Below are 13,587 nucleotides of genomic sequence, written 5' to 3' on the forward strand. Positions count from 1 at the left end.
AGGTCAAAGCCACAAATGACCTGAATTTGTGTAGCTGTCCCACATACATCAGTAGAATTACTTAATTGTACTAGAGTTGAATATGATCTATTAAACAATAAGCAAAGGGCTTTGAATATACATATCAGTTTATTTTATGTCTTGGTAAGCTTGCATCAAAAAATGAGATATAAGACACCTTAAAGCCTGGATCTACACACCAAATGAAGCTATTAATAAAGCCAACAAAAATTTCCAACACTTGAGAATTAATTTAACCAAACAGTGTCATTGGCACCACTCTAACCCAATATGCAGAAAAGCTTTTGCAGCTACTGAGCACAGCACAAAACTAGGCTACCTGCACTTTTATTGTGGGGCACTTCTTTGGTGGTGTTGGTTCCTAAACCCACTCAGATTTAACTAGAATGCAGGATGTCCTGTCAAAGGACAACAGGCAAATTGCACAGGGCCAAAGTCACACTCAATTCACTGATCACCAGGATTAATCAGAACTGTTCTCTATACAAGCTGTGTACCTCGAGAAGCACAGCTAATTAGGCAGAAAATTAAGGTCAGGAGGTTAAGACTTTTCATAAGCTTCCTCAGAACTCGGGATAGAGGAATCAAATATAGAGCCTTGAGACACCACTGGTGTCAGGCTGGTTAATGAGCAAGCAAGGAAACGAGAAGGTCCTCTCTTCTAGAAACCAAGAGTGTACCAACAGTAGCAAAATAATATGCAGTCTTTCTATACTTTCTTGAGATCTCAGACTCAGTAGAAGGATTTTACAGAAGTGCAGAGGTGAGAAGATTCAACAAAATATGCAGCTTTCACATAAGCTTGAAGAAATGTTAGAGGAATCACAGACTCCCAGAATATCTCAAGTTGGAAGGGACCTGCAAGGATCAATATGAAAACAGCATAAAGCATTGCCTCAGTTATCAACATGACCCACAGCTGAGTGAACTCCACATGCTTAAAGAGCTTCTAACCAGTTTAAATTTATCGAAATACTGCAGAAGATGATGGGGTACATATTTGTGGTATACAAAAATCAGAGATTTCTGAATTTGAAGGTCTTTTTGACTGATTTCTTATGTCTACACAATTCTGAAAGTCAGAAGTGACTGGCAGAATGCCAATACGAAAAGTAACACGTTGAAGAGTTATACTTACATTTTTTGCCGTCATGTCAGACAATATTGCTTTATATTTCATAAAGCCATAAGATATCCCTTTTCATCTTCACATAATTTTTAAGATGAACATCCTGTAAGAAAGTTAATGAAATACCTTAGTTGAAACCCAAGCTTCTGAAAAAGTAATCACCACAATAAAAAAAATCACCTGAGGTTCTGCAGAAATACTAAAAACGTTCACTGCTTGGGACAGGCAGGGATGAAATACAAAGGCCCAACTTACATAAAGCCCTGACTACATTAATGTGCTAGCAAAACCATGTTATATTGTTACTAAAGTTTTGTCATTAGAACCATGCAATCTTTTGCATTTAATGCAGATTGGATTTAAAAATGGAAGTGAATTACTTCTCTCCACTGTCTCGTTAGCCACCAACAAGAGAAGGCTTTCAATGAAATGTGTATATACAGAAAACATTCAGAATTTTTAGGAAACATGCAAGAAAAGAAACATTCAGCTCTAACTCATCTTTTAAATATTTTTATGCTTTTTTATTAAGCCTGTGTAGTTAAAGTTATAATATTAAAATTCCAGGAAAAGACAAAAATTTTGGTATACCAAAAAATAATTTAAGTGATATATTTTTTAAATGAAAGCTTCCAGAAGTCTTAAGGTAAACAGAAGAAAAGTTGCACATCCATGCTGTCAGCACAAACCATTTTAAAGATAGAAGTAACTTGGCAAAGTGTTTAGGTACCTTGAATGTACTTTAAAAGTACCACTTGCAGTTGAAAAATGGACTTCAAAAGACATTTGAATTGCATTTGGATGAATAACACTTTGAAATGTGGAATCAATTCCATAAAATTAGAAAGATACCAAAACTACTTATCAAAGAAGAGTCATGGCCATTTATAGCAGAACTCAGCAGCTACAAAAGTAGGGTGCAATTCATGCAATTTCCCCTGTATTTTAACCTATGTGAAGTTTGAGAATGGCCAGAATCTTCACTTCTGTTCAGGAAAGTGCCAGGGGTTGTTTCAGTAGTGCAAGTAATGAGGAACTCTCCCATCACATCCCATCACTGCTTTAGTAGTTTTGGATTACCCAGGAGAATTTTAAATTATATGCTGTTTCTATACTTTTTTTTTTTTTATTCAGACATCATATCAACTGCTAGTGGAAAACCATTTTATTCAATGTAGAGGTGTCCTCCACTTCCTGTTGACTGAGTTGTACTTATCTTCCTTAGTGATTCCCGTTATTGCAGCCATAATTAAGCAGTTACTCCAGCACGTGAACACCAAACAGCTCTACTAAGACATTTCCCTGGACAATTTGTACATTTTAGTTTCACCACAAAACATCCAAGAAAATAATACCAATTTTTTCTGGCTTCAGAGAAGATACTATGAAGAAGTATCTACTGCCACCCTGGGGAAAGGGGGACTGGATCTGATAGTAATCCTGTAACCTGAAGCCATAAGGCTACAGAGGTCACGGCAAAGACAAAATACCAAATCCTTGCAATGCATCTAAAAATTATGATCTTTGTGCCTGTTCTTTTTTGACATTTCTGACCCTTGCAGACGAACTCTCCAAATACATCATCTGGAACTCTGGCCAAAATTCATGCTGCAGTCTGACCTTCCTCTCTTTCTTTAAGAGGCTTTACAAGTAATTTACTCAAATAAAATGTAGTTAGGAACATAATTGCTAAGCAGTTTTAACTCATTTACAGATAAGCAAACTACATTCATCTTTGACAAGTTATTTGCTGTCAAGCTTAGGGATCGAGAAGGTATTGTCCATAAAGTATTACAGTCCTTTGCCACAGTACTCCTCAGCCAGTATGAACAGTTGGTATTCTTCCAGCTTTATGAACACATTTTGTCAAGGCCCAGAAGCCAGACTTTGTGACCCCACCATCTGCCATGACCTCTTGTCAGGTTCAGACAAAAGAACCGACACAGATGGCCTCAAAATGGAGATTTTCTTCATCCCCAGTTGCTGCATGTGCTTGCACCACACAGACAGAAAAACATAAAACTCAACCTTTTTTCATCTTTAGCTGGTTTCTACTGAAACGAAGCTGCATAAAGATAGGTTCAGAGGCCAGAGCACATGAGACACAAAGATTGCTTTATTTGAACTATGTTTGTCCCTTCATAAGCTAAGCCTTGGTTTATAATCCACTCCCATAAATTTGACTTTTGGTTGTATATTGTACAGTACAAGGAGCCACCCAAACTGACTTTGTAAACTCTGTGTTGTATCTTCTTCTAGAACTTACTTCCTAATCACTTATGCCACTGACATTAAAAAGCCAGTTTGAGCATTAAATTTACAAAAGCCCAGGCAATCAAGCTGTAGTTACAGCAAAACAGTACAGGAGTTTTATCTGTACCTATTCTCACTACAAGTTAAAAGCCGAAGTTTTGGTGATTCTGAAGCTGAATCCCACTGCAACAAACAGTGCAAAACAGAAAACAATTATCTGCAGAATAACATTGCATTCCTTCCAGTTTATCTTCTATCTGCTGTCCAAAGTCTTATTTTTAAATTACCCCTATAAGATAACATAAAAGTCTGTTCTCTGCTTTACTAAACTTACCCTGGTTTCTCTTCAAAATTTTATCAGTGCTTCAAGTCACATCTTCACCTAGACCAGGACCATGCAAAGATCCTCCTCAGTGCCAGAGGCCAGTTCCCAACAGAAAGTATCATTTATATAATATTATATCAGTACTAAACAACTACAAATGAAGACAACTACTGGACAATCACCTAAATTGTTATGATGAAAAGTCTTTATGGAACACATGAAAAATAAAAAAAGAGATATTTTAGTATACTAGAATGATTTTTATCACCTCTAAAGAGTGTGGGTTTTTTTCATTTACTTGATAAACAGTGCTGCAAAGTGAAAATTATTCCAGGTAACTGGGTTAGCTAAGAGGAAAGTGTGATGAGTTCCAAGAGAAAGAAACCTGTATAACACCAGCCTTTGCACAAGAAAGTAATTTATACTCTTCATATCTCTCTCTCCATAGTACTAACTTTCAACTATTACAAGACTGATTTCAGAAGACATCAGTAACAAAAAGACTCCTTATTAATCAGTACAGGCTCAGATTTAAACCACTAATTTATGCACAGCACCTTAGACCACCTGTTACACATATGCTGCTTCAGTGTGTCTCAGTTTTCAGATCAATACAATTGCAAAATTATTAAGTACTTATCAGAAATCCACCTGCTCTCAGGAAGTGTTTCTCCAGCTTGTTCCTAAAAAATGTTTCAATATATAACTCCTTTTTGAAAAAACTGAGATAATTTAAAAAAAAAAAACAAAACTCAACCCAAGACAGGAATGCTATATAACATCCAGCTTATCACTTGAAGCTCTTCAAAAAAGCCAACCAAGGTATTTATTAATCAAGTCGCACAGGATGAGAAATAAGTCACCACCTTCAGCTGTCATACAGAAAATTTATTTTGAAAATAACGTTAGAAAGCAGCTCTAAGGAAGCATTGGAAAGGAACTCCCACCATGACATGTATGATAAAGGTCTGGCAGGTACAACAAATTATTTTTCCAGCTTTCACTGTGAGCAACTGTATGCTCTCAAAAACATCCTAAGAGATAACAAACAAGGTGATTAGAGAGACCGAACAAAGGAAATCTAACTGCCTTGACCACTGAATGGTATTATGAGCTTTTTACAAAATAAAATAATTCGAGAAGAGCATTCAGTTTAAAAGTATCATTGTTTAATCACCTTTACTTGATTGTAAAGGCTGCAGATGATGAATCCAAAGTACAGAAGTTCTCCCAACTGTATGACAAAAAAAGGAAATGAGGACGACTGCTTTAAACCAAGATGCAAACAAGAGATAAAACTACCTGAACCTAATTTGAAGATCTCATCATGTGGTTACGATCGAGCAAAATGCCAATGTATCATCAGAAAAAATTAAGCGACACCTCCTGGCAACAGCAGTAATTATGACTCAAGTTTACACAGCAAAAGAACTTGGAAAAACAGATGAGGCATTCGTGCAAGTTCAATGAGTATAAACTGTAGCACTTCGGCCCCATGAGGGAGAAACACCAACCTGTGTGGTTTGCTAAAAGCAAATCTCCCCTCAAGGACTTCATGTAGCAAACACTGAGGCAACAAATGACTTGGATCCCATTCGGCACTCTTGGACTCAATCCCAAATGCTACGTCCCCATTACTCGCACTATTTGCCGTATTTACTCACTGCACAAATTATGACTGTACATGTATACATGACTAGCAAAAGCACTGCTGATGGAGGCTACTGAATATCCTGAATCCCAGGGATGAAGACAGGTCTGAGTGAGAACACATGACATGGGAAGAAAATCCAAAGCTGGATTCAAAGTCTCCATTCATCCACCTGCACTGCTGACCCTCCCGTTCTGCTGCTGGTCCAGGCCAGGGCTGGGTCCCCAATTCCAGCACCTGCAACTGGATGCTCCTTCCTGAAGGGACTCAGTTTCTTAGACAAGCTCCATGTCAGTACCAGCAGTAAACTGCTTGTGTGAGAATAGGGGCAGCACTCATGGCTTCTTTAAAAATGAGGGAGGTGAAGCTTGTCTCTTATTGTCCAAATAAGGAGAACTTTACATTAAACATGTGGAATAATTCCCAAGCACTTGAACGTTTGGAAGCTGTTTTAATTCCCCAAACCAGCTTACTGTCATTCACCTGACATCAGAACAGTGGGTAACATTCATGCAGCACTTAAAATATGATCCAAAATGTCTTTTTGAGTTTTATAGACAACTTTTATCACCAACAAGAAAAATCTGGAATTAACAGAAATTTAGCTGCAGGGTTTTTTTAAGCTGGCAATCTATTCTGTAAGCTCATTTTTTGTTCTCTCCCTGGGTTTCTAGCCCATAGCTGACTCCTACACAGAGCACAACATTCAAGAGTCTGCAGCTTCAGGGGTAAGAGGCAGGTACAACTTCCTTTCAGAGTAAACAGCACATTTTATTTTCACAAACACGTTTTTGCCTTAAGAAACTTCATTTTCATAATGGATTGACAAAAAATTTAGTGATCTATATGATGACTGCAAAATACCTTGGTAAGACGGTCTTTGTGCCTTGCCAAGAAAATACTGGCTCCTCTTTCAATCAAGCTCAGCTGAAAACAGCTTCTTTTTGACTACTGAGACTTGACACCAGCTCCTTGCTAACACCAGCTCACACACTCTATGATACATTACAGAATGCTCTAGATATTAATCTGGTTTTGTAAGATTTTAATTTTGAGATTTCAAAATTTCCAGAATTATTGTGCATTGACAAATATACAAAAAGGTTTAACCACACTGTTGAGATATACTTCTGGCTACACCTCACAGCTGGAAGGATCTTAACATCCAATGAATTGAAGATAATTTTACATTTGCATTTAATTAAAGATCATCAAGTTATATTGCAACAAAAACCTCGATGATGAAGACTTGGTAGCTATTTCTTCCATTTTCCTTATAGTTTGCCAGAAGCTTTGCTCGCATTTAAAGCCTTTATTTAACTCTACTCTTGCATGGGTTGAAGATTATTACAGTATTCACCAAAGGGTGAAGGTTACAAAAAAATTTCATACTTTTCTAATTGTAATTTGTATAAAGGCAAAAAGGGATTTTTCTGGTGATGCACAAGCTCACAAATACTGATTACAGTACATAGAAATACCTGAAGGGCACAATTCCACGAAATACATTGCACCGCTCTGAGATCCCCACCCTGCTAAGATTGCTGAAAGGGATCTTCCACTTTTACCCACTCCTTCCCAATGCTGCACGCTCCCAACAGCTCCCGTTCCTGCCTGCTCCCCTCAGTGAGCCCGTTCAGCTCTAACACTGTCACAATTGCAGCGCTGGGGCTGCAAGGGGGTAGAAGAAAGTTTTCCCTATGCTGCCACCCCTGCGAGCTCCAAGGGCCAGCCGGGCCTGTGCACAGGACAGGACTGAGCCTCAGATCTGATCACTGATTGACCTGTTCAGTCTGGTTTTCAGAACCACACCATGACTCCATTTCAGAAAAAAGCATTCAGGATCCCTCAAAATTTACTTAGAGATTGAAATGCAACAAAAGGTTGGATAGGGTTTGTTCATATGAAGACTACTGCATGCTTTTGAAGAGTTTACTGGGATGTGTGAACGCTTTGAAAATCCATTAGGAAAGGGGATATTTTTGCCTCGGGATCACAGCTTCCTCAATTTCTTATACAGCAAGAAGCAGGATGAATAATTTGCTTTTGACAGAGAGCAGAAGTCTGCTGTTATACCAAATCAATACACAGCTTGAAATTGTATCAGTTGCATGTAGGAAGTTATTGATCTAAAAAATATTTGAATGCATTTGCAATTGTAACTTGAATTTTAAGTAAACTGAAATTTACAATAACCTGATTGCACCTTCAAGAGAACAGAAATATATTTCTCACATTTCTCAAATCTCAAGGTCAAGTTTATAACAAAAGGAAGTTACCTAACTCCTTCCTTCCAAGAAATGCAGAGACAGGTTTCCTATTTCACTCTGAGGACATAAGCTCACTTTCACTTGCAGTTTCTAATCTCATCCATAATTACTGGTCATGTTACCACCATACATTCTTGGATGGCCATTACAGTGCCCAAGTGACTTTTAGTATGTCAGTGCCTTGGCATTCACAAGCCTTAATGAGCAACTACTGATATATTTGCTTTAATTCCCATAAATAGCATTATAATAGCTGCTATCAATTTGAAGAATTCCTCTATACAACTAAAAGTTCACAGCCTTAAAGACAGAGGGTACCTGTTGAAACCTGCTAATTTCTTTCTGACCTTATTTTTCTCCTTCCCTCCCGCCCCTGAAATTTGCAATAAGAAAATACTAAATGAAAATGGTCCCTTATTCACACAGAACACTTTTGCTTGCACCACCCATGGGTAAATGGATTATGAATTCCTATCAAATTAACCTTCCCATATATATGTTATAGTCACCCAACAGAGGTCAGTGAGGGACTCTGTTGAACAAAAGTGCTAAAGAGGTTGTAAACCACAACTGAATCATTTGCTGTTCCCACCCAAACCAACACAAATGTGGCAGCAACAGGAACCTGATGGAACAGGAGAAACCTGCCTTGCCAAACAGAGGAGCATACTATAAGCTCCACAGGAAAAACATAAATTAGGCTGCAAGACCAGATTTACATTCACGAATGGATTTTAGTCTATAGACGTTAATAAAAATTCCATGTTTTGGACACAGGCACCCCATTCACTGTTAGCAAAGAATTGAGAAACAGAAGTACAGTCCCAGCTACCATCACTGCTTTCTCTGACCACTGTTTGTGCAAAACCTGGTGGTCAGGGCACATCCCTCTGACTGAAATAACACAAAACCAGACAAAACAACATCACCTTTATAAAGTGGATTATTTCTACAGGTCGTGTTAACTAAGAGCAGGTTCAGAAGTTTTGTGAAAAACCTGGCTGTACATGTCAGTCAAATATCTTACAGACTGTAAACCAGGAAGAGCCCAGGCATGACAATTCTGGATAATGCCTTCAAAGATACCTCTCAAGAAACCCCTTGTACAATTAATGCTTAAATGACTTGGGAAGGTACCAAAAGTCAAGTTGTCTTCTCTTTAAACACTATCAAGTCAGAAAAAATGAAACTGTGCCAACACCTGAATTGCTGCAGTTCACAACCAAGCACACACACAAAATCACTCATATTTTCCCAGCTTGGTTCCAGGCTCCATAGTGACAGCCAGTACTGGATATGAGCTGGCTAAAGCATTATTTTTCACCAAGTCAGTGCCACAAAAATCTAGAAGTTACTTCAAGTTTAAGTAAAGACAAATAGCCTCAAAATGGCTTCACAGTAGGCCGTGGATTTCGCAAACCATGTTCTGAAAGGCAAAGAGTTTCTTCAACAGTACTAAGTGAATAGATGGACCTCAAATTATTTTCAAACATCATTCCTTTTCATTTAATTACTATTCTGTATTTCACTAGAAGTATGATATTCTAAAAAGCTGTATATTGATGTATATGAAAATATATTAACATATATAATGGTTTTGCAAACTGAACTATTGTAGGCCCGCAGTTTGATTTGCTTAAATTGATTTTTATGCCATAAATATTGAAAAGCATAAAAGTAAGGCTGAACAGTCCGTAAAGCCCTTTATTGGAAACTATCGCTGCACACAGGAAATCAGACTAAGGAGCAAAGGAGTTCCTTTAAGGAAACTATGAAAGTAAGATCACTTACAACTGCCTCAGATTCTTACAGAAAAGTCACAGTCAACAAATCAAATAATGGGGGGGGGGGGGGGGGGGGGGAAGAATTAATTTCATTCTAATACTGGATGTCACAAAACACACATGAAGAATGAATCCAGAAAATTGTTACAAAACTGTCACTCCCTGCCGCACCTGTACCTTTTACAATATTTCCTTGCATATCCCTGGTTTTTCAGATCCTGACACAGGCATTTGTGCTCTCAGCTCCACCATGGTTTGTGCACCATGGGATTTCACCTAATACCTAAAGTTTTGTTATAAACCCATCTGATTCCAGTAGTTTACTGGCTTTATGCACAAAAAACCGCACAAGAGTATTTCCTCGCAGCAGACCAGACAGCTGATTTTCCCTATTTTAAGAAAAATTGTTGGTTCATAAAGAGTTCCGTACAGTGAATGTAATTGGAAAGGTACCAGAGAAAGTCTTATACCATTACACACACAAAAAAAACCGAAAAAGCAAACCATTTAAGAAATTATCACTTATTAGAAACAGCCCCAGGAACATTATTTTAAGGGAGCACATTAGAAAAAAAGCAATTCCAAGAACTGAAATAGAGTGACTATAACTAGAACTCATACTGCTCCACATTAGGATGCAGAAATTTAAATATTTCTGTCTACATAGGATGGGCTGCAGCAGCTTTCCCCCATACCATGCAAGTCACTACTCTTATACTGCATTTAGAGCTTCACATTCAGCTTTCAAAGGCACAGTGACAAGGTCTGGACATCTAAACCAAGAAACATCACATATCCTTGAAGAGGATGTAATGCTGGAATTTTGGTTCCTGTTTCTTCACTAAACCTGTAACAATTCTAGCCAAAGCTCCTGAAAAATCTCCACTGGGAGGGTGCTCACAACTGTTCAGGAAGTGTGTCCAGATGCACCAGAGGTCTCTACAGTGCTGTCCAACATAGCCAAGAGTAGACAAAGATTAGGAATTCTGCCCTGCAAAACAGCACTGCTGCTGCCCAGCTGGATTGCTTGCCCTGTGTCTTTTACACTGGAGAGCTGCTGCCAAGATGCTGTTCTGAAAACTTCACCTTCCCACTTTGTAAAGTGAGGATGCCAGTCAGAACCCTCTGCAGCAATTAAGAGTATTCCTCTCACTGGTGTGCTTTAATTTAATTACATTAGGATAGTACAAGTCAAATTGTTTCTTCTTGCTATGCTGTAGTAGTGGTTTTTGTTCAAAGAAAAAGTGGTTAAAAGAAAGCCAAATAATTTCACAGTAATATAAGATCACTCTTAAATTCACCCATGAGATGATCTTATTAATATTTAATAATTTTCATTTTTCCCCTAGTAAAGAATGAAATCATTTGACCTGTTACTCTGTACTCTTCCAGAGGCACTAGACTCACTTTACAGTAAGAAACTTGTCAAAGGAGAACTTGACTTTTTTTTCCTCTTGACCACCTCTCCTGCCAAGTTTTTTCTCTTCTATAAAACAAACTTCTTCTTAGTCACCTATGTTTTTGCAAAGTGCTATATTTAACACCCTACATGTTACTTTGAACAGAAATTCCTGAAATTCACTACTTCACTGCATAAAAAACACCAGAAAGTATACACAGAATTGGCATAAATATGGACTGTGAAATACAGTTCTGCATTTGCCCTGTAACACTGGTCCTCTCAGTCTTTGCCCCACTTATACAGATCCTTTTTTGTGTATGACAGGATATAATATAATCAAAAGAACTGAAATTAATTTGGGAAGGGTAAAGGAATAGAGAAAATAATAAATTTCTTTTTTTAACAGCATCCATTTTTACCACCATATTATTTTTGAATCAAAGATTGTATCAAGTTGCAGTTGGTTACAACATCACACAACCTCCAACATTTTGCTATCTTCTGTCAACATAATTAAGCTACATCAGTGATAGAAGTTGGGAAAAAAGTCATTGTGAGCCACATTAATGAAGAGTCAAAACAAAATCGAACTGCTTTCAGTATCATGAAAACTAACCAAAAAATAAGTTGTAAAAATTTTTTACCCAGTATACTATATCATATCAATTAAAACTATTCATTATCTCTGTCAAATCAAGAATTTACAGAGAAAATGAAACCCAAAGTCCTTTCTCAAGAGGAGAGCAGCATAAGCCGTGATACACAGCTCGGCATCCCCCCTTTACTCAGTGAGGGAGCACGCTCTCATTTGCCGTTTTCTTCCACATTTCAAGGAAGTTTCCTTATTCCGTATTTTCCTCCTATTGTTTGTATTTTCAGCTCCAACGGACGGTGTTTACACTGGGTTCACCTCTGCCGCTGAGCCCTTTACAGCTGGAAGCCCGGGCAGGCCTGTAACTCCCAGGAAGAGGCAGGCAGGGAAGTTTTGTTGTTGTTGTGCCGGACTGACCCTCTCCCGATAAGACCCGCGGGCGAGAACCGCCCCGACACGGAGTTCAAGCACCACTGAGCAGGGCCGGGAGCTCGGCCGGTGCCTCCCCGCTCCGGGGCCGGGCCGCCGCTGGCCCCGCAGCCCGCACAGCCCCGCCGCGGCCCGGCCCCGCCGCGCCAGCGCTCCCCACAATGGAGGAGGCGCCCCGGCTGTCACCGCCGCCCGGGCCCGCCCGCAGGTGTCGGGCACCGGCTGCCGCCCTCCCGGGGCGCCCGCCCGGCCTGAGCACCGGGGGGGACGAGGAGAAGAGAGACCGCGCTGCCCGGCGGCACCGGGGAGGGGACGGCAGGGCCGGGGGGTCCGCGGTGCCCGGGGCACGGGGAGGGGGGCGGCCGCCGCCGATCGCTGAGGAAAGGCGCTGCCCTTCCGCCCCCCACAGCCCCCCACACCCGCCCCCCGCTCCCCGCTCACCCGCAGGCCCGGCCACGGACGAAAGGTAAGGCGGGCGGCGGCGCGGGCCGGGCCCAGACAGCGGCGCAGAGGCGGCGAGACGGCGACGGTCCCTTGGCAGCCACCGCGGCGAGGAGCGATCCGGCCGCGCCGCGCCGACGACGCCTCTCGGCCGGGCCGGCGCCGCGCACTCGCCGCTGGCGAGGAGACCCCGGAGCCGGGACCCCCGGCGGCTCCCGGTGCGTGGCGGCGGCAGCACCCGCAGCGCCCCCGGCCCGGCCCGGCCCGGCCCCGCCGCCCCCCCGCGCCCGCCCCACGCCGAGCGCTGCCCGGTCCTGCTCCCCCGCACAAGCTTGGCGGCGTCTGCCGGCCGGGAGCGCCCATTGGCCGCCGCGCCGCGTGACGTCCGGCGCCGTCCCCGCGCCATTGGCCCGGGCCCGTGTGTGTACACACAGCGCCCGCCAATCCGCGGGGCCGGCGCCGGGGGGGCGGGGCGGAAGGGCGTGGCCGGCCGGGCCCCGGGGCGCGTGCCGGCCGCTGTCAGCGCTGGGGGCGAGGGTTCGATCCCCGCGGCGGCTCCAGGCGGCCGCACCTGTCCCAGCGGCGCCCAGGTGCTGCGGGCGGAACGAAGCGTATAAAAATACGCCGACACCTAAATATATACGGGCCGGTATTTACACACAGCACGCGGCGCCGCGCTGGCTGCGGCCGCCGGCCGTGCCGCTTATCTGCGAGGCGCTGGTGGGGCTCCGTTCCGGGATGCAAAGTTCAGCGCCGCGGGCCTGGCGCGGGAGCCGGCGGCAGAACGAGGCCGGGGTGCCTCTGCACCGTGCCCCGGCCCAGCTCCGTGCTCCCCCTGCGAACAAAGGCTGCCGGGCCAACAAAGCGGCGGCGGGGCCCGGAGCAGCGACCGCGCCCTCGCACCTCCGCCCCCGCCCTGCGAGACCCCGACCCTCCCCGCAGCCGCACAAAGCCAGGCCCAGCTCGGAGCCTTAGAAAAGCCTCAAGAAGCGTTTGATTTCAACATCTCTTTACCGCTTTAAAAAACTGTTTCAACAAAGCAGGGTTACATATTCTTAGAGACCATATAAATAGAAAGCACTCCTGGAGAAAAGGAAAAAAAAAGAAAAATCGGCACTAGTTCCGTTCAAAGCAAAGATGCAACATTTGTTAAGTCTTCCTCGAGTGCAGCCAGGCACACATCCAAGGCATGCAGTTACCCATTTTGCACATTCCTCTAACACAACTTCAGCTTAATGCCACTAAGCAAGCTGAGCAAAACAAGGCTTATGGGGACACAAACACTATTTA

General features: G+C 42.4%; 1 protein-coding gene across 4 annotated transcripts in view; it reads right to left on the reverse strand.

The window, feature by feature from the left end:
• The window catches only part of TFDP2 (transcription factor Dp-2), a 56,352-nt gene extending 43,938 nt beyond the window's left edge, over window positions 1–12,414 (reverse strand). For all 4 annotated transcript variants that reach the window (XM_040074086.1, XM_040074085.1, XM_040074084.1 and 1 more), the window contains exons 1-2: window positions 12,298–12,414; window positions 1,160–1,253 (exon numbers count right to left, since the gene is read on the reverse strand). In XM_040074086.1, the coding sequence (XP_039930020.1) occupies window positions 1,160–1,201 (42 nt within the window). In that variant the 5' untranslated portion in view covers window positions 1,202–1,253; window positions 12,298–12,414. The remainder of the gene's footprint in view (window positions 1–1,159; window positions 1,254–12,297) is intronic.
• Between the last annotated feature and the right edge of the window lie 1,173 nt (window positions 12,415–13,587).

This window comes from Hirundo rustica, chromosome 10, assembly GCF_015227805.2.
Source record: "Hirundo rustica isolate bHirRus1 chromosome 10, bHirRus1.pri.v3, whole genome shotgun sequence".
Classification (NCBI taxonomy): domain Eukaryota; kingdom Metazoa; phylum Chordata; class Aves; order Passeriformes; family Hirundinidae; genus Hirundo; species Hirundo rustica.